Here is a 27,972-nt window from a genome sequence, read left to right as displayed (position 1 = left end):
ATCAATCTGGTGTTGGTGAGTAGGAGGCTTGGCAGTGGTGATCTGTGTGGTAGTTCCCTTAGCCGGGCTAGCAGGCCCGACCGGTATCCGGTCGCACACAAAATGGATGAGCTACAAATTTACACACAGAACTGCTGTGTGATGATTATCACAGAAGCCTGACTGAACACACGGCAGCTAGAAGCTAGCTACCGGCAGGATCGAGACAGGGACCAGGGTAGTTGAATTTAAACAATGTCTGAGTTGAAAACGCATCTTGTTGTCACATAAGTGCCCTGTTCATGTTGCACAGACATTTTAATTGAATTTTGTGTGTTTTAAGAGGCAGAAAGGCACTCTAATACTTGCCCCGACAAATGCTGTTTCAGCTAAGTGGAAGCTCGTAGACGTACACCGTATTGACCGCACCGATTCGGTAAATAAGGTTGCCTGGAGTTTTGAATAAATTAAATGAGACTTGTTCACTGCTGTAAACTTTATTGTGACGTACTATATGCTTTTAGAGTTCACCGTTGTTTCTATACATCTATCATATTGTTCCTTTAATTGTAAACATTTCATAATGTAATATGTCTGTGAAACCGTTTTAATGCCATGCTGATGATGCAATTGTTGCAAATGTTTCCGTAGTTAGGACTAAGATCTAAGACAGTGGTTTTGGGTAACTGTAACATCTGAAAGAAAATATTTCTGAGAGCAATGGTTCCAAATCTGGAACACAAGACCTTTCTACATCTGACAAATGATGTAAGCATTCAGAGAACAATCGTGTGTCACTCTCCAGACTGCGTTTTCTGACAGCATGGTGCAGCCTGGATCCTGGATGGATTTGTCTGGCTGCCCTTCTCCCCATTTGGTAAAGGTCAGAGGTCGGTTTTTCATATCGGCCTCAAAATTCCCCTCAGCTTTGTTAGTGTTGACGTTGATCCAGGCTGTTTTGTTATCATCCCCAAACACTTGAGTGAGTATGTTGTTCTCGTCCTCGTTCTGGGGCAAAGCCAGCTCTAAGCCTCGTTGGGAGCAGAACTCGACGGCCTTAGAGAAAGAGTCTCTCTTCTTGTAGGACACAAAGTATTTCTGACCAACTCTTCGGACAAAATCATAGTTCATGGCTGTAATGTAAAGAGAACAACATGCAACAAATCAGAAATTAATAAAGTGAAAACAATTGTTCAACAACTTCCAAACTGTATTGTCATCTTGGTCCTCCGGCCCTCGAGCTCTGTTCAGAAGCCTTTAGTAAAAGTATGTTGGAACATTTGCAGTTTTTACACAAAAATAATGTTGCAGTCTAGACATAAATACATTAAGATTAATTAAACCATGCATTAAAATTATTTCTCATTGCTCCTTTCTCAGACAACATCCTGCCCAAAGAGAGGATCAATTTACATCAAACATACTGATGCAATAGTAAAAGCAGAACAGGATACTTACCCAGCTCTAACTTAGCGAGGCTGTTCTTTAAGGTTTCAAGTTCCTGTCGAGGGACACCTGGATCAAACAGATCAAGTTCAGTTACCAAACTGGCTGTATATTGGACCTGAGTCCCCATTTTGGCAGATATCCACCGTCTACTAATGAAAAGCTTATGTTCTCTTCTTTTTTTCTATCTCTGAACACTCTGAATGATGAGTAAACCAGAATTTATTACATTTTCACTCTTTTCTGACATTTATGTACTTTGATGTATGTGTCTCAGACTGAGATTGACAGTTTATTTGAGTTTGGTTTTAAATGGGTGCTTTATACAGAACTTTGGACCAACAAAAAACATGGGTCTTGAGTAGTGTAGCTCTCTTCACGACAACACAGACACAGGTTGGTTCTTTGGAACGGGCGTTTATTGCTTTGCTCTTCTGTCCTTAATGCATCCACATCATGCCGTGAGAACTACATGAATGAACACAGTAAGCACGTCGAATTAATTATACATTACCGAAGAAAATAAAGTACAAATTCCGCTTGGCGCGAATATAAACAAAGTTTCACATATAAGACAAAATACCTCGTTGGCTGCTTGTTCTGAAAAGAGGTTCTTAAATCCTCGGAAAATCCTTCACAGTTCGCTTTGACCTCCAACAACAGTGAAACTCCAACTTAATTAGCAGAGCACCGTAACATGTGCACACCTTAGGTTTCCTTTTGTCCATTAACGAATTCCGCAGCAGCGAAAACCACAACAGAGAACTTTAGTTCCGAGAGAAACAAAAACACAACGGACTAAAATCTAACTATTACATCACATTCATTTTAACCTTTACATTAAACACATTTCCTATTTATTTACTTTATGAGACTGAATATAAACTATAAATTTACTATGAATTTTGCATGAATTATGCGTCATAAACACAGCACATATTTAACAGTACTTACAAGTAGGGCTGCACGATATGAGGAAAATATGCAATACAGCATGCAATAACATTGTTGACTATCGCGATAACGATATTACTTGCAATAAATAAACAGATATTGAAGTGTCCTCAGTTCTGCATTTCTGCTGCCTTCAGTATTCTGCTAAAATACAACAAATTGCTTGTTGGAATTAAAACAAATGAAATTCTCTGAGTGGCTTTCGCGATATGTCCCAGCCTTTCGCGATGTGTATTGCGCCAGTTAATATTGCAATGACGATAAAAAAATGATATATTGTGCAGACCTAGACTAAATAAACACAGCCAAAGCCGTGATATCCTGAATTTTAGTACATAGCACGGATCAAACTCCAAAAATACTGGATCCTAAAGTACAACTCTGTAGCATCTTTCATATGACCCTCTGTGCCTAGTCAACACACACATCTTTCAAATTGAATTCCCTCCATTTGTACCCAGGGGCCCTGTAGAAAGGCATTTTCTATGGGCCCCTCCCCGCATCCACAGCTTTCATTCTAGCATCTTTTTGGGCCCTCCTTACATGAGGGAACTGGGTACTCATTCCCCTTTTTCCCCCCAGTCCGACGCCCCCGTTTGTACTACAGGCTTTCTGGTAAACATCTAAAATCTCAGGCCCAGATTACCCTGAAGACATTACCAGTTATTTTCTCAGACAAAGCTCCTTTGTTTCACCGGCTGTGTTGTACTTCTCCTAATAAGTACACTTATCTTAATGAGGGACATTGACAACATGCCTCCATGCATTGCATTGTATCGTAAGATTTACAAGTAAGAGTGGAATGAATATCTCTCGGACACAGCCTCAACAAGAATCAAACACTAGGACCTTTAAAAAGATAGTATTGCTATTGTTACGGAACTAGAATGTTCTGTAAGTTTCCACCTCTTTTGTATCTATCTACATCTCTAACAACTATAAGTCTATGTGTGCGAAGAGTTCTTTGTGCAAGACAATAAAGACACTGACATTTACTCAGGTTGTACTGTAGTACTGGTGCATTTTGCATGTTAGTAAATGATAAACAGCAGTTACTCAGCTAGTGAAAGTAATTTCATAAAATATATATGCTCTTTAAAATCTAGAAAATATATAACCTCGTCCACAGAATACAGCAGATCCAGGCGGTCCAGGCGGTCCAGGCGGTCCACGCGGTCCAGGCGGTCCACGCGGTCCAGGCAGTCCTTTTGTGCCAGCAAATCATGTGTATAAGAGCAGGGAAAGAGACATACAAGATGATTAAAAATCCAAAGCCCCTTGAGGCTGCTATGTTTGATGTCTATTTGAAAAACAAAATGTTGTATGGATAGAACATTCAGAGACAGATTTTTGCTACAGTATTCATAGAAGTCTGAGTCAAAAGGTTCATTATCTGGTGAGCATTAAAGATAACATACATTTGGCCCATCATTGTCAATTCTTCATGAATTTTCTTAGCAAATGTCATATCAATCCTTCCTGTATATTTTGAAGATATGATGTGTACAAAGTTGACTGTCCAACCATAGGGGGGGGGGGGGGGGGGGGGCCCCCCACCCAAAACCAACCCGGACACAAAAAAAAAAAAAAAAAAATATTTTAAGGGGGGGCCCTTTTGGGGGGGGTTTTTTTTTTTTTAAAAAAGCCAAGTACTACATAAGTAGACAAGTTGGGGTGTGGATTGTCAAACAAGCACAGACGTTTCACCTAGGAGACATGTCCATTGACATATATATAATGGACCAATAGACCCCGTTGCTCTGGACGGAGACCAGTGTAGGCTATTAGAAGCACTTTTCTGGTGATCTCTTGCTTTACTACGCAGCCTCCAACTGACAGAGACAATGTAAATGTGACGTGAGCAACGTGTCTGAAAGTTATAAGTCTTCTAGTAGCTGTGCCAAGAGAAATCTCAATCATTCCCAATCTTAAAGAGACGGAGAGTGTAGGTATATGTTAGGAGATAACATAAGCACAGGATAATTATTGCTAACTAACATGCTAGTTAACATTAGTAATTAAACCTAAACAGCTAACGTAAGTCGAAACTGCCTGCGAGCTTCTCCTGTACTATACGGTAATTCCTCTACTGTGCAACAGTAAGTCACTTGGTTATGACACAATCGTTAGCCTATTTTTACAAAAACGTCTGCTACGGAGCCATAACGTGAGGTACAAGGTAATGGAGCCTTTTATACATTGTTGTGTTTCTTTAGAACTAAACAATGGACAAATAGAGTCTTTAAACATTTCAGATGTAAAGTTATTCGCTGTCAAAGTGGCGCCAAAATGTATGCTAGTCAGTGGAATGCTAACGGGAGGTGATCTCTTTGTAGCGTCAAAATGGTGCCATACGAGGGTCAAGTTCTGAAGCGAAGCTTACCCCCTTGTTCATGTCCCATTTGAAAATTAAAGTAACTGGTGAATTTGTTCTGTTCTTTACAGACTAAACAGAGTTACGTCACTTTCTGCAACACGTGCATAGCGAGCAGTGCAGTAACTCAAACCACAATATTTTTCTAAACTTAACTAAGTAGTTTTGTTACCTAGACATAACCAAGTAACTAACCAAACTGTGAGTGTTTCACAACGTTAACAATGTGTTTAAAACCCTGACAGTTTCGTTTTTTGGTTTAGATATGAGGACAGAAAATGCTTGTGAGGGTCGTATTAGAGGGTAGGAATAAACAACCTATGTTTTTTGTATGGTTTGGAGGACTTGTTGCAGCTGACGCAGCAAGTCAAATTAAGGAAATGTATAAGTGACCTCAGAAAGCTCTTGGGAAATTGGAGAGAGCTTGTAGTTGTTAAAAACAAACTGATCTGCCTGTCCAACAGAGGGGTGCCAGAATTCAGACAAATAATGACTAGAGTCTGGTCAGAACGAGTGTTTCTAGGAGCGTGATTCTGGAAGTCAATATTACCCACCAGGTGGCCCGACTGGCCCACGTGGCCCAGATGGCCCAGGAAGTCCTGGAAGCTGACTGTAGCCAGTAGAAGACATCAGGCAGAGGATGCAGAATAGGAGAAACATCCTCATCTTCAGAATGCAGAGCATCATAACAGTTATTGGAGCTATCATTTTTTATTGTTTCAGTAAATTAGATCACTAGAGCAAGTGAGATTTTCTGGAACAGAGAGGTGAACTTTATTTAAACATAACCCTGTTTGTCACTGGGATCAAACATTCTGAAACAAAATTTCTTTTAGTCCTTTGAAATATACAGTATTAAAAATATACAAGAATTTGCCTATTTTCAGGCTACATCGGGAATATTGTTTTATCATAATGAACAACCATTAATTCAAAATAAGTCACATGAAATCAAAGGTGGTTGTTTCAGAACTCAAATAAGAAAGACCAATTATTAAAAATGATATGTCTCCGGTAGTTCCCAGTTCATTGTAACACTTAGAAAAACTGATGATATTTTCATTGCAATATATACAGATGTGCTGCAGCTAAATTTAATTTCCAAAATGCAAATTAGAATTATATTACAGCCTGTCTTCAGTGCAGCACCAAGTATGCTGTTGTAAGTTAGTTTTTGTGCCTAAACTTAACCAAACTGTGACCATTTCACAATGTTAACGTGTTTAACACCAGCACCAAGTATGCTGTTGTGAAGTAATTTAAAAGGTTTTAATAACACTAAATCTAGCACCAAATAGTGATAAACAGAAAGGAACTCACTGATTAACGAGACGGTATCTGCAGGATGTGCTACTTTTCTCTTCTTCCAAAGAAAAGTGATCGAGAACGTAGTGAGTGCATATGTAAGAAATTCAGTTCAGCGTAAACAACAGATGGTTATGTTGGTGATGTCATTTAGCACAACCCTGAACCTAGGAGGAAAACAAAGTTGAAGAGCCTCCCTCATGAGACTGCAGAGCTTATTGTGGATGGCTTTTCTATACTGTCCTTAAAACAAAGACACATACCATGTTCATATGACATTACAAAAATGTACAAATATGGCCATTGTAATTATGACAAGAGAAAGAAACAAAGGTGAATAGAATAGAAAAGAATAGAGCGCCAAGTAGGAGGAAAGTTGGGGTGTGGATGGATCAAACAAACACAGGACATTCTACCATGATACTCAAAATCATGTCTCATTTGAAAATAAAAGTAACAATTTTGTTTTATACTTTACGGAACAAACAGAGCTACGTCACTTTCTGCATCACAGTGAAGTAACCCAAACCACAATCTTTTTCCTAATTTAACTAAGTAGTTTTACTGCCTAAACTTAACCAAAACTATGACCATTTCACAACGTTAACGACATATTTAAAACTAGTGTGACAGGATGAGGTTTGCCCCTCCCTCTTACCTGTGCACGGGAGTGCGCACCAGCACATCTCGGGCTCACCCCCTTTGATTGGGAGCAGGTGGGGGCTCTATTTAAGCCTGTGTGTAGACTCGTTCTTTTTCTGTCTTCTCCTGTTGGGTGTTGTGGTATCTGGCCCTATAAGGTTAAAGTCTGTATAAAGCTCAAATATGCTGAGAAATCATGAGCACTGTGTTAGAGATGTAAGTTCAATGATTTTCCTCTCAGCAGAGTGATGTGTTGAAGAGGATGTCCTATTTGATTCTGTGATTAGGTGGCTGAGTGAAATCAATGATTTTATGAGTAGACACTCAACCTCAAAGGGACTCAGACCTTCACTTGCCAACTTACAACTGTTTACTTTATCTAACATGTTACCTAAATGTACCCTATTATAAACCATGTTCTTGCTGCAGCAAGAGAGAGTGCATAATGGCTTTGTCTCTCCGGGTTCTGCAGGACTCGTCATTGATGCTGGAAACTTGATGTAATAAAACCTTTATGATCAAGTACAGTGTCAAGCGGATTTCCTCTCCACACAGCATCACAGCATCGCTACACAAAACACAACAGTGTGGAGGCGTGTCGGGGCTGGCGTGCTGCACACTTTTTGCAGCTGCCCTAGGTCGTCCGTTTGCTGCGGTGTGAGCCGACCCTGTCTTGGCTGGGGATGTCCCCGTGTGGGTAGATGTATAGCCTACCTGAGCTGCTGGCGTCGGGTGTCTCGGTAAGCTGCATGCCTCCTTGTTTCGACCCATTTGGCGTTATCAAGATCTGACATAGGTCTTATTTGTTATAGTGTGGGCCGCTGCCTGTGTGCGCGGACTGGGTGCCTCCGCCGGGGTCTGAGGGCGGCGTGTCCTGTATATTGGTAAGTTGCTGTGTTTGCCTGTTTGCTTTAAAATCATTGCGGTCCTGTTTTAATGGTGTGTTTTACAACACAGCAGGACCGGGCTGCAGCCTCATACATGCTGCTGTGGGGCTATCGTGGTGCCACAACTAAAGGCCAGTAGCCTACTCCCCGGCGCGTTCTTCCACCCACTGATACTGTTCTGGATTCCGCCAAAACTGTTCTGGATTCCGGTAAAACTGTTCTGGATACTAGTACAAAAGCAGTCTGGAAACTGGTACAAAATTGGCTCTGTATATTGTATTAAATGTTGTACATATTGCACGTGGGTTTTTGTTCTTGTTATTTTGTTAGATTTTTCTCTCTTTTCATTATGCATGATGGTTTATTGATTTGAATTGTTTTATTTTTCTAATATCATTACTTACTTATTCATTTCTAACAGAAAACATATTGCTATTTTTAATAGAATATTTAACTAAATAAAATTGTATATTTTTATAATTTAGTGTGTCTGACCCCTGATTTTGAGAACGGATCTGTGTGCTTTTTAAAGGTCTTGGGCCTATCCCAAGTGGTGTTGTCGGACATTTTGTTTAGTTTCTCGAGTGTCATAGGCCACTCGCATTGCCACACTAGCACCAAGAGAGCTGCTGTCAAGTAATTAAAAATTAAAAAACACTAGCACCAAATAGTGAAACAGAAAGTAACTCATTGAATAATAGAACGTAGCTAGAGTGCATATATAAGAAATTGAGTTCAGCAGAAATAACAGATTTTGTTGTTTATGTTGGTGATGTCATTTGGCATATAACCCTGAAAATGGGAGGAAAACTCGTGTTTAACCAACAGGGTTGTGAGACTGCAGAGCTTATTCTGGATGGGGTAACACTTTACAATAAGGTACACAAAAAAATAGTTAATGATTAGTTACTGTTTTTGAAAGGGTAGTTACCCTTTTTCGGAAGGGTAACTACCCTTCTGAAAAAGGGTAACTACCTTTTCAAAAAGGGTAAAATAGATAGAGAAAAAAAAAGACCCGAATCAGTGCGGTCAACACGGAGTAGCTGCAGCTACGTCTAAGAGCTTCCACTTACCTAAAACGGCAGTTGTCAGGGCAAGTTTTAGGGTGCTTTTGTTTCTCTTAACAGACACAAAATGCAATTAAAATGTCTGTGCAACATGAACAGGGCCCTTATGTGACAACAAGATGCGTTTTAAACTCAGACATTGTTTAAAGGGGTGATAGGGCTGAGTACAGTTTGGATTTTTACGATTCTGAAGCGGTACTTTTAAATGATTCCTAAACCAATTCTTGAAAAATGACAAAAAGGCTTTTGTTTTTTTTTAAATCGCAAATTATTTAAATTTAATAATATATTAACATTTAAGTACTTAAATACACTCACCTAAAGGATTATTAGGAACACCCTACTAATGCCGTGTTTGACCCCCTTTTGCCTTCAGAACTGCCTTAATTCTTTGTGGCATTGATTCAACAAGGTGCTGGAAGCATTCTTTAGAAATGTTGGCCCATATTGAGAGGATAGCATCTTGCAGTTGATGGAGATTTGTGGGATGCACATCCAGGGCATGAAGCTCCCGTTCCACCACATCCCAAAGATGTTCTATTGGGTTGAGATCTGGTGACTGTGGTGGCCATTTTAGTACAGTGAACTCATTGTCATGTTCAAGAAACAATTTTAAATGATTTGAGCTTTGTGACATGGTGCATTATCCTGCTGGAAGTAGCCATCAGAGGATGGGTACATGGTGGTCATAAAGGGATGGACATGGTCAGAAACAATGCTCAGGTAGGCTGTGGCATTTAAACGATGCCCAATTGGTACTAAGGGGCCTAAAGTATGCCAAGAAAACATCCCCCACATCATTACACCACCACCACCAGCCTGCACAGTGGTAACAAGGCATGAGGGATCCATGTTCTAATTCTTTTTACACCAAATTCTGACTCTACTATCTGAATGTCTCAACAGAAATCGAGACTCATCAGACCAGACAACATTTTTACAGTCTTCAACTGTCCAATTTTGGTGAGCTCGTGCAAATTGTAGCTTCATTTTCCTATTTTTAGTGGAGATGAGCGGTACCCGGTGGGGTCTTCTGCTGGTGTAGCCCATCCGCCTCAAGGTTGTGCGTGTTGTGGCTTCACAAATGCTTTGCTGCGTACCTCAGTTGTAACGAGTGGTTATTTGAGTCAAAGTTGATCTATCAGCTGGAATCAGTTGGCCCATTCTCCTCTGACCTCTAGGATCAACAAGGCAGTTTGGCCCCCCAGGCCTGCAGCATACTGCATGTTTTTACTTTTTCAGACCATTCTTTGTAAACCCTAGAAATGGTTGTGCGTGAAAATCCCAGTAACTGAGCAGATTGGGAAATACTCAAACCAGCCCATCTGGCACCAACAACCATGCCACGCTCAAAGTTGCTTAGATGACCTTTCGTTCCCATTCTGACATTCAGTTTGGAGTTCAGGAGATTGTCTAGACCTGGACCACACCCCTAAATGCATTGAAGCAGCTGCCATGTGATTGGTTGATTAGATAATCGCATTAACGAGAAATCTTACAGGTGTTCCTAATAATCTTTAAGGTGAGTGTATATCATAAGTAAACCTAAGTCACCTAACACACAACTACAATAATTTAACAAATAACAGTAACACTATTAACAAGTAACAACAAAATAAATGCTGTTGAGTTGGTATGCCAACCAGCTTCAAACTTTAGCGGTTCTTTTGCAGAAAAATGACCATATTTGCCTTCTCTGGTAATATACTACACCTCTCCTGACTTATGGCATGTCCTGTACAGGAGAAAACTCTCTCAGATGGTGTCCAAGAGGCCTGTACACACAGGTATGAGTTTGAAAGGGCAGACAATTTGGGAATTTTTACGTCCGTTTCGGAGCATGTACAAAAAGCCGTCTATCAGCAGTGATTGTAGAGTGCATGTCTGAGAATAGCGCGGACACGTGCTTCACACCGCGAGCGGGCACGTGCGCCACTTGGCAGAAAAGGGAGAAAGAAAAAAAGTCTGCCGCTGTCCGGAGCGACAGAGGGAAAATATTTCAGTGGGAACCAAAATGAGGAACCGAAATTTGCGTTCTAATCCGGTCCGAATACTACCGTTTGTGTAGGAACCGGTTCCATAGTGGAAATTCTCCTAGTAGGATATGTAACATTGATTGGGCTGAAAATTGCCCGGTTGCTATTTTATGGGCCCTTGTGGCCTCCGTGTTTTCACACACCTGATGCTCTAGGCTACGGCCAACCGTTGGTGGCAGTCATGCAAAAAGTTGTTATGCCAATATAACAGAAGAAGAAGAACACGCATCCCGACCAGATCCCGACCATGTGAACGCTGCCAGTCGGAAAAACAACGTAACCAGGGGCGTCGGTGCATGAACGCAGCATTTCTGACGAGAAAGCGGCAGCCTGCTGGGCTCCATGCCCAGGAGAAAGTCACCGTTACTGGGTTACTGGACAACCGGGGCTCGGGGCTCCGGAGCTGGCCGGCTGCCGGAATAACTATAGTACATTTATGGTTTGAATTTCATCACCCCACTTATATTACAGCTACTCCTAAGGTCTTACGAAGCTAACGCTTGTGTCAGATTTCAATTTAATGCATTTTCGTATGAGGGGTTTCGTTAGCTGCTAGTGTCCATTCAATGCTATGGGTAGCTAAAGATCGCAGCTATCAAGCTAGCTACACTTTCGGCATAACTATAATATATTTACAGTTTGATTTTCGTCACGCTGTCACAAAGGTCTTTTACAATTCTCAGGCTTGAATCACACAGAGACGTTGGATTTAGTCAAAATGATCTTTATATGCTTCTTTTCATTTCAATCAGCAAATGTACATTTCTAGTGGGCAAAAATAGAAAATCCGATTTCAACAAGTCTATAGAGAAAGGGACTACAGTCTTTACCCTTTTCTGTTTGAGGGAGGGGAGAAGAGGGCCAGCAGCACGCAATGTCCACTCTGCTTTTCCCATTCGCGGCACTCGCACAATGCCGGCGCGCCGATCCGCCAGACATCCCCCGCTGTCCTGCCCGTCTGTCTGTGCTCCGTCCTGCACTCCTGGAGCATATTTCTGCTCTGCTCCACCAACATCCTCCACCGCTCTCACTCCGATCCTTTTTCCGCTCCCCTTGTGTCTCAACCATTCATTATAAAATGCACTCCCGGTGTGTCTGAGCGCATTCCCGTGTTCCTCCAGCATCTCTCCTGATGAGGAGATCTGCCTCAGGTGCACTGGGAGGAGTCCTCAGCTCTGTGCCAGGCAAACCAAAACAACACACTGTATACAATAACATAAGAAAACTCTAGCTGACTGGCTCCACTTTGTGACAACGCCACTTATATAACTGCTACCCCTAAGGTCTTACAAAGCTAACGCTTGTGCCCAATACAATTTAATGCCTTTTTTGCTCTGAAATTTTCAGTTTCCCTTGACACAAATAGCCTAACATTACACACACTCACGCATATTGCCCACCCACCTCCGCCGTGGTTTACTAAGAGAGCGAACGAGAGAGATTGATTTAGGCCACGTCCACACGTACCAAAACGATTTTTTTTTTACCCGTCTTCCCTGGATTCGTTTCAAGAATAGTTGCGTCCAAACGAATCCACTCTTAAATGACTTAATACGCTACTTCATATTCCAGGCCTATAGGCAGCGCTGTTTCTGCTACAGAAATTCACCAAAAAAACGGAGAAGAAGAGCATTGTCACTTCCCATCATAACATGGCTAGCTAGACTAACGTTCTCTTAATACATCCATGGACTATAATAACTTTCACCACTGCTCATTTTATAAGGGCTGCCGCAAGAAAACGTGTCTTTGTTTACATTGTATAATGTGCTGTTGGATTGCTTTTTATTTTGCAATTCTGTCTGCCATCGGACATGATTGCAGCGCGCTAGCTAGCAGAGCTAACGTTAGCGCACTAACGTTAGCTCTGCTAGCTAACATCGGCAGTCAAACAAACATCAATGATCCATGAATGATGTCTTTTTGATAATCTACGGTTTTCTGGCGGTAGCCTTTGTTAAGAAATCTAAAAAGACGTGCTCGTTTGATTTCTGAGGAGGAAGGAGAGGCTTGGGTCGAATTGAAAGATTAAGCAAAAGGTTTAATAAAACAGCATGATGAAAATGACATGACAAAAACAAATGATACACTGCAGCTGACAGCGACTGAAATGACATGCCTCCTCTTCAGGAATTACATCAATCAGTCCCGAAATCACCTCTGATTCCGAATTATATTCCTGTGGAATTGTGGGTCTTGGATTAAGGACACACCCCTGATTTCAGGTTTACTCCAGGTCACAGACAAAGGTCATTTATCATGGTAGTGTGTTAGGTAGACGGCGATAGAGAAATAGTTCTATGTGAGGTTAAAGATAGGAAACAATTAAATATAGGGTTGCATATAGGCTACTGTAAATATTTTTGAAATAGACTTGTGTTGGCAGCGACTCGGCAGTGTGTGTGTAAACTGTAAATAGCAGTCTTTGTGAATTAATGTTTGTTGCTCAATGTTACAGGTAGTTGAGATAAGTGCATTTATTTTTTGAAGATAAGTGCATTTTATTTTTCATCTGTTATTTTTTATTTTATTTTTGGTTTTTGCAGTAAGTAGGATTCTGTCTGAGTGATTGATAAGCCCATTGCAAGTCAAAACAGCAGCTGTTAGAATTTTTTCACACATATTCTTTTAAGTCACACGAAACAAAGACAAAAGGTGCCTTTGTTTGAATTTACACTCTCACCGATGTGACTCCCCCATTCTACCTGGGAAGACAGTCCAATGGGGGGTGGAGATAAGTTTAGCAGTATGGAGAAATAAATTGAGGTGCTTTAAGCAATTTAACATTAGCTACAATTGTAACAAAAATAATTTAAGATTCTTAGGGGGTTTTCAATGGATAATTTAGTAAATGCATATTTGGCATTTTTGTGCATCTTGATTCAAAATTGGTTTGTTTTTTACTAAAAATGATAAATAACAGGCACATGAAGATAAATTCATTATATTTTTAAGCATTCTGATCTTACTGTAGCTAATCTTCTTCCACTATTTTTTGTTTTGTTGGTTTTTATTCTTTCATGTTGCTGATGATGTCTCTGAAAAAAAAATCATTGGGTTGATAGAGTCAAGGTAGTAGCTTTTCCATTGATATTTCTTTATGGTTTGTTGATTTTTTTATTTTTTTTATTCCCTAGTTTGTAAATATTTTGTTAACTTTCAAAAAAAAAAAAAAAGAAAGAAAAATGGGGGGAGATTGGAGGATTTATAGGGCTTCTGTGCTGGCCACACAGAAGTGCTATGCAAATCTTCTTCTCAGGGTATGGAATGGAGCACAAAGAATGACACGTGACTGACATTGATTTGCTCAAAAAATAGCAATTTGCTGACCAAGTTTGTCAAAAATGTTTGAAGTAATAGTAAAAGATGAATCACGCAGCCCATTTACCCCCTTGAGAAAGAAAATTGTGGTGTTTTTATTTGAATATGTTTTTGTAATTGATGATATGTATGTTTTCAATGGACTCATGACTTTTGGGGATCATTTATTTTGTTTTTGCACTGAAGCTTTTTGCCCATTGTCTTAAGGACTTTTGGAAAACACAGATGACAAGGGAGACATTTCTCCTCCATGAGAAATTAATGGACAAATCAAGGACAAACTGTGGCATTTTTTCTTCTTCCTTGTTTTCACACCTAGACATTGCCTGAAATGAAAACACCAATATGACTTTTTGCAAGGCAGTGTGTTGGCATGTCACAGCCATTTTATTCACAGGTGAAAGCAGCCTCCAGATTCCTGCTGATGAAGTCATTCAGCCTGATGAATCTGATCAAGGAGATCGGGGAATCCGGGACAGATTCATGCAAGGTGCTGCTGGACACCAGCGCTGCAGTGGAGACGCATCACAAGGAACCATGTTCACACTCCAACAACAGTCCAGCAGAGTGTCAAGGGGAGTCCGGGTTCAGACGCCGACGGAGAGAACCAGCGAAGCTGACTTCTGCTGACTTCCTGCGGTGGTTTCCTGACCCTGGGCCTGCTGACACACCAAAAAAGCTAAGGATGGCTTTTTCCTACAGGTGCTGGGGCGAGCAGCACACCCAGCCGGTCAATCTTGATGTTTCAGAAAACAGGAGCTGTCCTGTTTCTGAAAAAGAGGGAGAGACCAGTTATGACATCCACAGTTGTTAAGACATGGTTTACCAACGGCAACAAGGGGAGCGAGGAGAATTGGGTCAGTGGTAAATCCACAAGGAGACCCTGGGCTCCCCTCTGATCTGTCACTTTCCAGTCAACTGTTAAAGGGACAGAATTTCAGCCAATTCTTCAGACAGAAAGGATGAGGGCATTTTTTACAGCAGCTGCAGCCAAGCTAGGCGCGCAAATGTGACGTCAAGAGTGTGCCATAGCCATCTAAGGTTTTTGGTGACGTTGCCGCCTGGTGCTGGGTGCATGAGAATGAACCAGCAGCAATCTGAGATTTTGTCATTGGACAAAATTGAACATGAAACTTTCAAAAATCTGGACTTCAGATTCCCCATACTGCAGCTTTTGCAACAATGGACATTGCTGTCAGCTGCTCTCTGTGCTTTCACATAGCTTACACCATTTCCCCAGATTTGCCATTGAATAGATTTCAACCCATCTGATTGCATTACAGATTTGAGACCAGTTATTACTTGTGCAGTATGGAAAGTTGAATTTGGTTTTCTTTGATTTCTAACATGTTTTCCTTTCCATTGTTTTTACCTGGTCAACAACTTCTAACAGCTTCTGATTTAATTAAGTGTATCTGCTTTTTGTTTCAAATGGAATGCTAGTCACTAATCTCTGTGAGTAAAACCAGCTAAACATTTTTTAGAGAAATAACCTTCTTGATACAAGATGAGGAGTCAGATGATGAGGTCAGAGAAGGACATGAATTTTTTTATAAATTATGATTTAGTTCTTACAACTTTGCTAATGTCTACATTTTTGTTCAGTAACGTTTATAGTGATATTCACACCTTTTTAAGGTGTGAAGGGGTGGACTGTTAGGTTGTAAAAAGTTAAAACCATGCTTATGTTTTATGTTTTAAATAATAAATTGTATGCTGCAGTCAAGTTATGAAAATAGGAATGGAATCTAGAATAACTACTAAGGTAAAAACAGCTGGTTATTTCTCTCCCCCTCTCTTCCTGTTTCTTGCAGATAGATTAGGTTAAAACCAACTATAAACGTCTCTTTGAGTCTCCAACCTCCTGGTGCCAAGTCTGGGTTAGAACAAAGGAAATGCAAACTCTGTAAACTTGAATATAATCAGCACTACCATGATAAATGACCTTTGTCTGTGAACTGGAGCAAACTGGAAATCAGAGGTGTGTCCTTATCCTGAGGGACAGGAATATAATTCGGATCCTGAGATGATCCCAGGACTGCGGACCTGGGACCCGACAAGGGAACAAGGTTCTGCAGTCCGCTGTTTACAGTGTATTGTTTTGTCATGTCGCAGGGCTTCAATCTGTGACCCCGCAAGGGGAAGCATTTTGAAGACCGATGTTTACAGTGTATTGTTTTGTCATGTTGCATGGCTGCTAACTGTGACCCGACAGGGGAAGCATGTTTTGCAGTCTGCTGCTGTCAGTGTTTTATGTTATATGTTTTATGTTTGATTGTGTTTTGACTGTCGTTTTCATCGTGTTGTTTCATTAAACCTCTTGCTTAACTTTCAATTCGACCCCAGCCTCTCTTTCTCCACAGAAATCAAATGATCACGTCTTTTAGAGATTTTCTAACAGGTCTTGGATTAAGGACACACCCCTGATTTCAGGTTTACTCCAGGTCACAGACAAAGGTCATTTATCATGGTAGTGCCAATTCTATTCAAGTTTACAGAGATATGCATTTCCTTTGTTCTAATCAAGTCTGGCCCAGCAGGGAGTGGCTCCCCAAAAAGCAGAGACAACAGTTACCTTTCCTGAGGGGACAATGAGTCTCCTCCAGTATGCTAAATGACAGATATTACCTAATTAATTCTTTAGAAGCTAGGTTTGGAGTGAGGCAGTCAAATGCTGATTAGGCTTATTCAGTATTGTTATTTGATTAGATTTAGCTGCAGGCTACATAAAACCAAAAGTACGTAGTTTTCAAAACATAAGCATGGTTTTAACTTTTTTATCTTCAACACCTTTCTACAATAAACGTAGTAAAAGTTACTATAATCTGTTCAAGGAGTTGATATGCAGACAGATTAGCTAGCTAGCTAGTTGATAAGTTGTCTACTTCCACTTTATAAACAACCATAGCAACAGCTGTAGCGGTCAGCTACTTTAGCGATGTTTAACGTTGGCTACATAACATTAGCAATATATCTTGTGAAGAATCCAAGACCGGCAGGGCAGAGGGAAGTGTCAGGGAGCAGAGACAAAGTATTGAATAGTAGTATATGAAGTGAGCTGGTTTGACCATGGAGATGGGATATGCTTGCTTAGCTTCACCGCAGTCGTGTGTGACCGGCGTGCAATAGCACTAGTGCGGTAAGAGGTCGAGGGGTGTGGCGATGACATCATTGATACGGGGTCGTATTCGTATTCACCATCCATACGAAGCCAAACGAGAGCCGTTTTCAAATTTTTGCACCCTGAGACCAGGTTTCAAAAAAGTGCGTTTTCAGGCAGTGTGTTTACAGGATTCGTCTGGCCCAAACGATGCAAAACGTGCGTTTGCACAAAAAAACTTTCCGTGTGGACGGCCCCTCAAAGTTGCCAATATAACAGCACCATAGAACTCTGATTAGCCCACCAAACATATTTCAAATACCAGCCAACAAGCCGGGTTCAAACAATCATTACTGCAGCTCTCATACATTGGCTCAGAAGAGTAATGCAGCAGGCCAAATACACCACACATAGCCAAGCACACACCTAAAAACACACGTGCATTTATCTTCACACAGTTTTCACACTTGCACATATGGTCAAAATAATGTAGTCATATCTGTAGTGACTTAATATATCTTAAGCCACTGAGGGCGAACATGTTTTCTGGGCTAAAAATAAACCAATGTTTATTCACATTTCTGTAAAACACATGTTCACTGTAATGTTCTTCTTAGGGCTGGGCGATATGGCCTAAAAATAAAATCCCCGATTTTTTCAAAACAAATTCGATTTAAGACTTAAATCCGATTTTTTTCTCCCTCTACTTAAAATCAATCTGCAGATGACAAAGAAATTGTTCAAAACAAGTTTTATTTTGTTTTGACTCATACACACACACACACACATGGGGCATGTATACCATTATGTTTATTCATGCCAATTTTGTGGAAATATAAATTGGTTTGAGTGTTTTCCCTACCAGTTTTTATTTTATTTTTTTTGGGGTGGGGGGGCTATATATTCAACAACAACAAAACGGATGCGTGAGATAAAGCTGTTTTCACACATAGGCCTACAGGTAATTCACTTCTCGTTCCTCGCTAAAAGTTCAAATCATTTCAACGTTATTGCGCAGCCTTGCCCCTATTTTCACCTGTTGCTGAGTAACGTACGTTAACATCCCGTGGTCTCTTGAATGTAGCATACCTGTAGCAAGCTCCTTCGTAGCGATAAAAACAAACGTCGAAGCGGAGCTCCGTGCTACAAAGCGGCGATTGCAAGTTGTTTAAGCCGCTACAGACCTCCGTCACAGCTCGGTTGTATCAGCGGCATTTAGTAGATGTGTTGAGCCGCAACAGAGTTCTTCAACACCGGCTTTGGTGCCCCGCATGGTGCTCCTTCAGGTCAGCTGTAGCTGGTTGTTCAGGTATCCCAGAATAGGTGACTGTCAGCCGGGACAGTGCACCGCGAGCTGCCGGTCATTTCAGCGGAGATTACGGATAAGTAAGTAATGAAACGACGGGTTAAGAAAATAATTAATGTTAGTCCCTGTCGCTGCCATGTTGTTTGTGTCTCACAACAGATGATATTATTCCTTTCTTGGGAACAAACTTCCCACTCTCACCGGTAGCCATGTTGTCACTTGCTGTTGCTGTTTCGTGTGTGCTATGATGTTGTTGTTGTCGCTTGCCATACTGCTATGTGAAACTAATGCTACGGAAGCTTCGGGGAGCCAAAAATGCGCCATTACACAAAAACTCGATTTACTTATTTTTTAAATCGCCCGCAACAAAAATTTGAATTAATTCATTTAATCGATTTTTCGCCCAGGCCTAGTTCTTCTACGAGACAGAGATAAGAGTAAAGTTCTTGCATGTGTAGTGTAAGCTGGTGTTAGGTTGTAAAAAGTTAAACCATTGGTGATGTCTGATTAAAAAATATACTTTTAGGTAGAAAATGTAACTTAAAAATGTAAACTGTTGTAAGACTGAGTGACACTGAAACTGAGTTTCAATACTGATTAAGCCTAATCAGCATTTGACTGCCTCACCCCAAACTCAAGCTTCTAAAGAATTAATTAGCTCATATCTGTCATTTAGCATACTGTAGGAGACTCATTGTCCCCACAGGAAAGGTAACTGTTGTCTATTTTTGGGGAGCCACCCCCTGCTAGGCCAGACTAGTTTAGGACAAAGAATGTGTACTCTTGTAGTTTGGAAACAATTGACATCGCCTCGGTAAGATCCTGTGACCGGGTGTGGCCTCAAGACACAGAATTTACACCTTTTCTTTTGAGAGACATCTGACCAAAAGGGGAAGATTTCATTTGAGGAAATACCCAGGTGTAGGGAATATAATTCGGATCCTGAGAAAGATTCGGGGCTTCAACTGTGACCCCGCAAGGGGAAGCATGTTGTAGTCCGCTGTTTACAGTGTATTGTTTTGTCATGTCGCATGGCTGTTTTTATGTGACTCCACAAGGAGAAGCATGGATTCAGTCCGCTGTCAGCTGCAGTGTAACATTTGTTTTGTCATGTTGTTTTCATTGTGTTGTTCATTAAACCTTTTGCTTATCTTTCAATTGGATCCAAGCCTCTCCTTCCTCCTCAGAAATCAAACGATCACGTCTTTTAGATTTTCTTAACATTGGTGAAAAGAGGAACGCCGTAATCTTCAACAAGTGCCGTTTATTTCAACAGGAAGCATTATATTATTACAACAGTTCTTAATAGCAAGAATGCTAGCAAAGCACGGCACATTCAGTAGTCGCCATCTTCTTCTCTCACTCTCTGTACTCAGGGTCTCAACTTATAGCTGCTTTACAACAGTGCCGCCTAGTGGTAGAATGCAGCAGACAAACAAAGATAGAACCAAAGAATTTCTAATATAGACCGGCTTTGATAGAACACAACAGCATGGACCCCTATCAGCTGACTCACCCACTGTGGCCTGGCTGTGCGATCCCCTGGTCTAATGGCATGTACAGCAGGGTGATGTTAAGCATCCTCAGCAGCAATGTGGTCAGGTCATCTTCCTCCGGCCGCTTGGTTCCAGTTGGTGACAAGTTCACCATATCTCTCAGTCTCATTTACAGGTTTTGATAAAGTCTCCACACCTTGACGTTTAGGGAGTAAAAACTATCCATTGCTAGCATTAGACTGTTTTCTAATCCTAACGGCTCCAAATATTGAGCTCTTCTTCTTCTGTGTGAAAACGTTACTGCGGAAGTAAGTCAATGTGTGCTGCACCCTTTGGCCGAATACGATCACCTGTGTTTTTTAGCCTAAAAATAATCGGTTTGTTTTATTAATGTATTTATTCATTTTTTACATATAAATTATACTATTTACATATTAATGATTTTTTATTTATTTATAAATCAACAACAGCAATTTCTTGGGGGTGCTAAGGGGGTGCTATGGCAATCCTAGGGGTAGCTACAGCACCCCCTAGCCACTCCCTGGCGCTATGCGTTAGCCTGCTGAGCTCCTGCTGAACTGCTACACACAGTCGGACAAAATTTGCAATTAGCCATATATTTTCGTAAAACAGCCCATATTTGACCTCTACATAGTTGATTTCTCACATAAAAAGTCTCAGAAGTGAATTTAGTATTTAAAAGCGGATGAAAAATGTATAAGGCTAATGTGTCAGGCTTCTGTGATAATCATCACGCGCAGATTCTGTGTGTATTTGTTGCTAGCTCATCCATTTTTGTGTGCGATCAATCTGGTGTTGGTGAGTAGGAGGCTTGGCAGTGGTGATCTGTGTGGTAGTTCCCTTTAGCCGGGCTAGCAGGCCCGACCGGTATCCGGCCCACACAAAATGGATGAGCTCACAATTTTACACAGAACTGCTGTGTGATGATTATCACAGAAGCCTGACTGAACACACGGCAGCTAGAAGCTAGCTACCGGCAGGATCGGGAGACAGGGACCAGGGTAGTTGAATTTAAACAATGTCTGAGTTGAAAACGCATCTTGTTGTCACATAAGTGCCCTGTTCATGTTGCACAGACATTTTATTTGATTCCTGTATTATGGCGACCGATTAGGTAAATAAGGTTGCCTGGAGTTTTGAATAAATTAAATGAGACTTGTTCACTGCTGTAAACTTTATTGTGACGTACTATATGCTTTTAGAGTTCACCGTTGTTTCTATACATCTATCATATTGTTCCTTTAATTGTAAACTTTTCATAATGTAATATGTCTGTGAAACCGTTTTAATGCCATGCTGATGATGCAATTGTTGCAAATGTTTCCGTAGTTAGGACTAAGATCTAAGACAGTGGTTTTGGGTAACTGTAACATCTGAAAGAAAATATTTCTGAGAGCAATGGTTCCAAATCTGGAACACAAGACCTTTCTACATCTGACAAATGATGTAAGCATTCAGAGAACAATCGTGTGTCACTCTCCAGACTGCGTTTTCTGACAGCATGGTGCAGCCTGGATCCTGGATGGATTTGTCTGGCTGCCTTTCTCCCCATTTGGTAAAGGTCAGAGGTCGGTTTTTCATATCGGCCTCAAAATTCCCCTCAGCTTTGTTAGTGTTGACGTTGATCCAGGCTGTTTTGTTATCATCCCCAAACACTTGAGTGAGTATGTTGTTCTCGTCCTCGTTCTGGGGCAAAGCCAGCTCTAAGCCTCGTTGGGAGCAGAACTCGACGGCCTTAGAGAAAGAGTCTCTCTTCTTGTAGGACACAAAGTATTTCTGACCAACTCTTCGGACAAAGTCATAGTTCATGGCTGTAATGTAAAGAGAACAACATGCAACAAATCAGAAATTAATAAAGTGAAAACAATTGTTCAACAACTTCCAAACTGTATTGTCATCTTGGTCCTCCGGCCCCCTCGAGCTCTGTTCAGAAGCCTTTAGTAAAAGTATGTTGGAACATTTGCAGTTTTTACACAAAAATAATGTTGCAGTCTAGACATAAATACATTAAGATTAATTAAACCATGCATTAAAATTATTTCTCATTGCTCCTTTCTCAGACAACATCCCGCCCAAAGAGAGGATCAATTTACATCAAACATACTGATGCAATAGTAAAAGCAGAACAGGATACTTACCCAGCTCTAACTTAGCGAGGCTTGTTCTTTAAGGTTTCAAGTTCCTGTCGAGGGACACCTGGATCAAACAGATCAAGTTCAGTTACCAAACTGGCTGTATATTGGACCTGAGTCCCCATTTTGGCGGCAATATCCACCGTCTACTAATGAAAAGCTTATGTTCTTTTCTTTTGTTCTATCCCTGAACACTCTGAATGATGAGTAAACCAGAATTTATTACATTTTCACTCTTTTCTGACATTTATGTACTTTGATGTATGTGTCTCAGACTGAGATTGACAGTTTATTTGAGTTTGGTTTTAAATGGGTGCTTTATACAGAACTTTGGACCAACAAAAACATGGGTCTTAAGTAGTGTAGCTCTCTTCCGCGACAACACAGACACAGGTTGGTTCTTTGAACGGCAGCTTTATTGCTTTGCTCTTCTGTCCTTAATGCATCCACATCACGCGGTCGAGAACTACATGAATGAACACAGTAAGCACGCGAATTAATTATACATTACCGAAGAAAATAAAGTACAAATTCCGCTTGGCGCGAATATAAACAAAGTTTCACATATAAGACAAAATACCTCGTTGGCTGCTTGTTCTGAAAAGAGGTTCTTAAATCCTCGGAAAATCCTTCACAGTTCGCTTTGACCTCCAACAACAGTGAAACTCCAACTTAATTAGCAGAGCACCGTAACATGTGCACACCTTAGGTTTCCTTTTGTCCATTAACGAATTCCGCAGCAGCGTAAAACCACAACAGAGAACTTTAGTTCGAGAGAAACAAAAAACAACGGACTAAAATCTAACTATTACATCACATTCATTTTAACCTTTACATTAAACACATTTCCTATTTATTTACTTTATGAGACTGAATATAAACTATAAATTTACTATGAATTTTGCATGAATTATGCGTCATAAACACAGCACATATTTAACAGTACTTACAAGTAGGGCTGCACGATATGAGGAAAATATGCAATACAGCATGCAATAACATTGTTGACTATCGCGATAACGATATTACTTGCAATAAATAAACAGATATTGAAGTGTACTCAGTTCTGCATTTCTGCTGCCTTCAGTATTCTGCTAAAATACAACAAATTGCTTGTTGGAATTAAAACAAATGAAATTCTCTGAGTGGCTGCGATTCCGCCTTTAGCGTGATGTGTATTGCGCCAGTTAAGTATATTGCAATGACGATAAAAACAATATATTGTGCAGACCTAGACTAAATAAACACAACCAAAGCCGTGATATCCTGAATTTATTTTACAGCACAAGTTCAAAATGGAAACTACAAAAATACTGGATCTAAACCTAATACAACTCTTACCACTATATGACCCTCTGTGCCTAGTCAACACACACATCTTTCAAATTGAATTCCCTCCATTTGTACCCAGGGGCCCTGTAGAAAGGCATTTTCTATGGGCCCCTCCCCGCATCCACAGCTTTCATTCTAGCATCTTTTTGGGCCCTCCTTACATGAGGGAACTGGGTACTCATTCCCCTTTTTCCCCCCAGTCCGACGCCCCCGTTTGTACTACAGGCTTTCTGGTAAACATCTAAAATCTCAGGCCCAGATTACCCTGAAGACATTACCAGTTATTTTCTCAGACAAAGCTCCTTTGTTTCACCGGCTGTGTTGTACTTCTCCTAATAAGTACACTTATCTTAATGAGGGACATTGACAACATGCCTCCATGCATTGTATTGTATTGTAAGATTTACTAGTAAGAGTGGAATGAATATCTCTCGGACACAGCCTCAACAACAGTCAAACACTAGGACCTTTAAAAAGATAGTATTGCTATTGTTACGGAACTAGAATGTTCTGTAAGTGTCCACCTCTTGTGTATCTATCTACATCTCTAACAACTATAAGTCTATGTGTGCGAAGAGTTCTTTGTACAAGACAATAAAGACACTGACATTTACTCAGGTTGTACTGTAGTACTGGTGCATTTTGCATGTTAGTAAATGATAAACAGCAGTTACTCAGCTAGTGAAAGTAATTTCATAAAATATATATGCTCTTTAAAATCTAGAAAATATATAACCTCGTCCACAGAATACAGCAGATCCAGGCTGTCCAGGCGGTCCACGCGCTCCTTGCGGTGCAGGCGGTCCAGGCAGTCCTTTTGTGCCAGCAAATCATGTGTATAAGAGCAGGGAAAGAGACATACAAGATGATTAAAAATCCAAAGCCCCTTGAGGCTGTTATGTTTTATGTCTATTTGAACAACAAAATGTTGTATGGATAGAACATTCAGAGACAGATTTTTGCTACAGTATTCATAGAAGTCTGAGTCAAAAGGTTAATTATCTGGTGAGCATTCAAGCTAACATACATTGGGCCCATCATTGTCATTTTTTCATGAATTTTCTTAGCAAATGTCATGTCAATCCTTCCTGTATATTTTGAAGATATGTTGTGTACAAAGTTGACTGTCCAACCTTAGGGTGGTCTCATGAGCCATCACAGCTGACCAGACTGTCCTCCGAAAATTCCAACATAAGTCGTTTGTTCATGCAGCAATGACAACTCATATTTACGTTTATAGTGGCGGCACCCTCTAGTGGCTGTAGTAGTTAATGTAAGAGTGCCAAGTACTACATATGGAGACAAGTTGAGGTGTGGATTGGTCAAACAAACACAGGCTTTTCACCTAGGAGACTGGGGTTCATGTCCCATTACAAAATTAAAGTAACTGGTGAATTTGTTCTGTTCTTTACGGACTAAACAGAGTTACGTCACTTTCTGCAACATGTGCATAGCGAGCAGTGCAGTAACTCAAACCACAATCTTTTTCTAAACTTAACTAAGTAGTTTTTTTACCTAGACATAACCAAGTAAGTTCATTTTTGTGCATGAACCTAACGTGAGCGTTTCACAACGTTAATGTGTTTTGAAACCCTGACAGTTTCATTTTTTGGTTTAGATATGAGGACAGAAAATGCTCGCGAGGGTCGTATTAGAGGGTAGGAATAAACAACCTATGTTTTTGTATGGTTTGGAGGACTTGTTGCAGCTGACACGTCAAGTAAAATGAAGAAAATGTATAAGTGACCTCAGAAAGCTCTTGGGAGATTGGAGAGAGCTTGTAGTTGCTAAAAACAAACTGATCTGCCTGTCCAACAGAGGGGTGCCAGAATTCAGACAAATAATGCCTAGAGTCTGGTCAGAACGAGTGTTCCTAGGAGTGTGATTCTGGAAGTCAATATTACCCACCAGGTTGCCCGGATGGCCCACGTGGCCCAGATGGCCCAGATGGCCCAGGAAATCCTGGGTCACCTTTAGGACCAGGAGGTCCTGGAAGCTGACTGTAGCCAGTAGAAGACATCAGGCAGAGGACGCAGAACAGGAGAAACATCCTCATCTTCAGAATGCAGAGCATCATAACAGTTATTGGAGCTATCATTTTTTATTGTTTCAGTAAATTAGATCACTAGAGCAAGTGAGATTTTCTGGAACAGAGAGGTAAACTTTATTTAAACATAACCCTGTTTGTCACTGGGATCAAACATTCTGAAATCTAAATCTCTTTAAGTCCTTTGAAATCTACAGTGTTAGAATTATAGTTAAGAATTTGCCCTTTTTCATACATCAGAAATATTGTTTTATCATAGTTTACAACAATTGATTCAAAGTCAGTCATATGAAATCAAAGGTGGTCATTTCAGAACTCAGTCTTAGGTAAATAATGACCACCAAAGAATGACTACTCATTACAAATGATGTGTCTCCGGTAGTTTTTTGTAACACAGATTTTCATTGCAATATATACAGATGTGCTGCAGCTAAATTTAAATTTCCAAATGCAAATTAGAATTCTATTACAGCCTGTATTCAGTGCAGCACCAAGTATGCTGTTGTGAAGTAATTTAAAAAGTTTAAATTACACTAAATTTAGCACCATATAATGATAAACAGAAAGGTACTCACTGAATAAATGAAAAGTGATCTGCAGGATGTGCTACTTCTTCGCTACTTCCAAAGAAAAGTGATCGAGAACATAGTGAGAGTGCATGAATAAGAAATTCAGTTCAGCGTAAACAACATCTGTTGTCATTTATGTTGGTGATGTCATTTGGTATATGAAACTGACAATAGGAGGAAATCAGAGTCTAAGAGCCTCCGTCTGAAGACTGCAGAACTATAATAATAATAACTTTATGTATCATTTTTCAAAAACAGATTTACAAAGTGCTGCGCATACATGAAAAAGAGGCAAAGCTATGAATTACAAATTACAAATATGAATATAAAATCAATTGAATGAATCAAACATAAAAAAGTAAAATGCCAAAATAAACAAACATAAAAAGCGTCGGAATCAAAAGCCACTTCATACAAGTGTGTTTTGAGGAGTGATTTAAAATGAAGCAGCGCTTTGACATGTCTGTTCTACTCAGAAAGGGCATTCCAAAGTCTGGAAACAAACATGTTGTAACAAATTTGTTGAGTGCATTTTCAATCCACATGAAACATATGCAAAGCAGTTTTAGTTTTTTACCTTTTTAGATTTGTATTCCATAAAGAAAATAGGAGCTAGCACAGCTTTTAGATTTCTTTCATGATAAGAAAGCAACAAAAAACATCCGCAGCTGACTCATTTGTAAAACATTGTTTTGATAATTGTAAACAATATTTTCCTGTTATTGACTAAAGCTTATTGTATTACTCACACCTTAGTTATCTTCAAAATCGTTTACCTTTTTAATCCCTCCATATTACTACATCTTTCTGTTGTATTTAATAAAGTTTGTATTTTATAATGGCTTATATCTAGAGTTAGCACATTGGTGTGCTTTAAGAAAGGTGTCCCTAATTGTTGGCACATTTATTGTATTGTGCAGTGATGTTACAGAATTTCATTAAAAATCACCAGATTCATACCTTGAATAATCAAGAAGCATTTAAAACAACACATACACAGACACATGTTCTGTATCAACACAAGTTTCCTTTTTACAAATGCAGCAGACTTATTGCTCCTGGACACCAGGGGTGTCAAACTCATTTTCACTAAGGGCCACACTGGAAAAAGAGAATCACACCAAGGGTCAGACATGTAGAGTTTATTGACATGCTTTTGTTACTTCATGTCACTTTTTTTAAACCATTTTGGTAGTTTTTGTTCCGACTTTTTTGTGGCTTTCTCAGACGTTTGTCACCACTTTGTAAATTTGTTGCTTTTTCAGACATTTTTGTACGCTTTTTGTCACATTTTTGTTGACATGAAGCCAGCAAATCAAGCAAAACAATGATACCTTTTGTTTTTCAAAGCAACACTATGTAACTTTTCCCGCTTCGGTCCCCCTACAGGTTGTCTCATTGGAACTACAGCTCGCGCTAAAAGTTACATAGTGTTGCTTTAACAACAACCTGTTTCACAGCCTGAATATGAAAACTCTCTGCTGGGGGAATTTCTGAGTCTCAGAGTCGGCAAATCTGCCATATTCTGCTTTGAATGTCAGGTAATTGCTGTTTAAAAAACACTTTCCTGTGTTTTTGGTTTGGCGCACAACTAGGTGGGCCAAATTTTATTGTGAACCGAAATTGATATACGGGCCGGATCTAAATCTGCAACGGGCCGGATTTGGCCCACGGGCCTTGAGTTTGACACGTGCTGTACTGTATAAAACAACCCCAGGTACCGCAGAAGTTCCCACCTAAACCACTAACTAAAAAGAAACGCTGTAGACTTTCCCACTGTCATTTTTCGTTACGTTATATTGTCTTACTGCTCTCTTTGAATCAGAACCATCGGAAATGCTTTCCTCGCAATGAGTTTAGTCAGTATGTTTTGGACGGAGATGTTCTTTGGCTTGAAATCACCCCTGTTTGATTAACACGGTGATCACAAGCACATTTCTGAGTTATGAAACAGACAC

At 40.2% G+C, this 27,972-nt stretch overlaps 1 protein-coding gene across 2 annotated transcripts; it reads right to left on the bottom strand.

Annotated features, from left to right (window-relative positions):
- Positions 1 to 460: 460 nt before the first annotated feature.
- Positions 461 to 27,179, bottom strand: LOC120563486 (pulmonary surfactant-associated protein D-like). Of its 2 annotated transcripts, none has more exons than XM_039807665.1 (5): positions 26,021 to 27,179; positions 25,307 to 25,454; positions 3,498 to 3,584; positions 1,438 to 1,494; positions 461 to 1,112 (listed from the first exon to the last, which is right to left on the bottom strand). In XM_039807665.1, the coding sequence occupies exons 2-5, from the start codon at positions 25,452 to 25,454 to the stop codon at positions 730 to 732; spliced, it is 675 nt and encodes a 224-aa protein (XP_039663599.1). In that variant the 5' UTR covers positions 26,021 to 27,179; the 3' UTR covers positions 461 to 729. The 2 variants fall into 2 exon arrangements, with proteins under 2 accessions (XP_039663599.1, XP_039663600.1); XM_039807666.1 differs by lacking the exons at positions 25,307 to 25,454; positions 26,021 to 27,179 and adding exons at positions 5,308 to 5,419; positions 6,074 to 6,195.
- Positions 27,180 to 27,972: the final 793 nt, after the last annotated feature.

The sequence above is a fragment of the Perca fluviatilis genome, chromosome 8 (genome assembly GCF_010015445.1).
Source record: "Perca fluviatilis chromosome 8, GENO_Pfluv_1.0, whole genome shotgun sequence".
Classification (NCBI taxonomy): domain Eukaryota; kingdom Metazoa; phylum Chordata; class Actinopteri; order Perciformes; family Percidae; genus Perca; species Perca fluviatilis.
Note: the sequence above shows the minus strand (reverse complement) of the source record. Positions and strands in the feature narration are given on the sequence as shown.

What these genes read in the sequence shown, in the direction of transcription:
- LOC120563486 (XM_039807665.1), bottom strand. Translation starts at nt 25,454, where the DNA reads ATGAGGATGTTTCTCCTGTTCTGCGTCCTCTGCCTGATGTCTTCTACT. An exon ending in TGGGCCATCCGGGCAACCTG is followed by an intron (nt 3,585 to 25,306) that starts GTGGGTAATATT and finishes CTGGCACAAAAG; the next exon opens with GACTGCCTGGACCGCGTGGA. An exon ending in CCTCGCTAAGTTAGAGCTGG is followed by an intron (nt 1,113 to 1,437) that starts GTAAGTATCCTG and finishes TTTACATTACAG; the next exon opens with CCATGAACTATGATTTTGTC.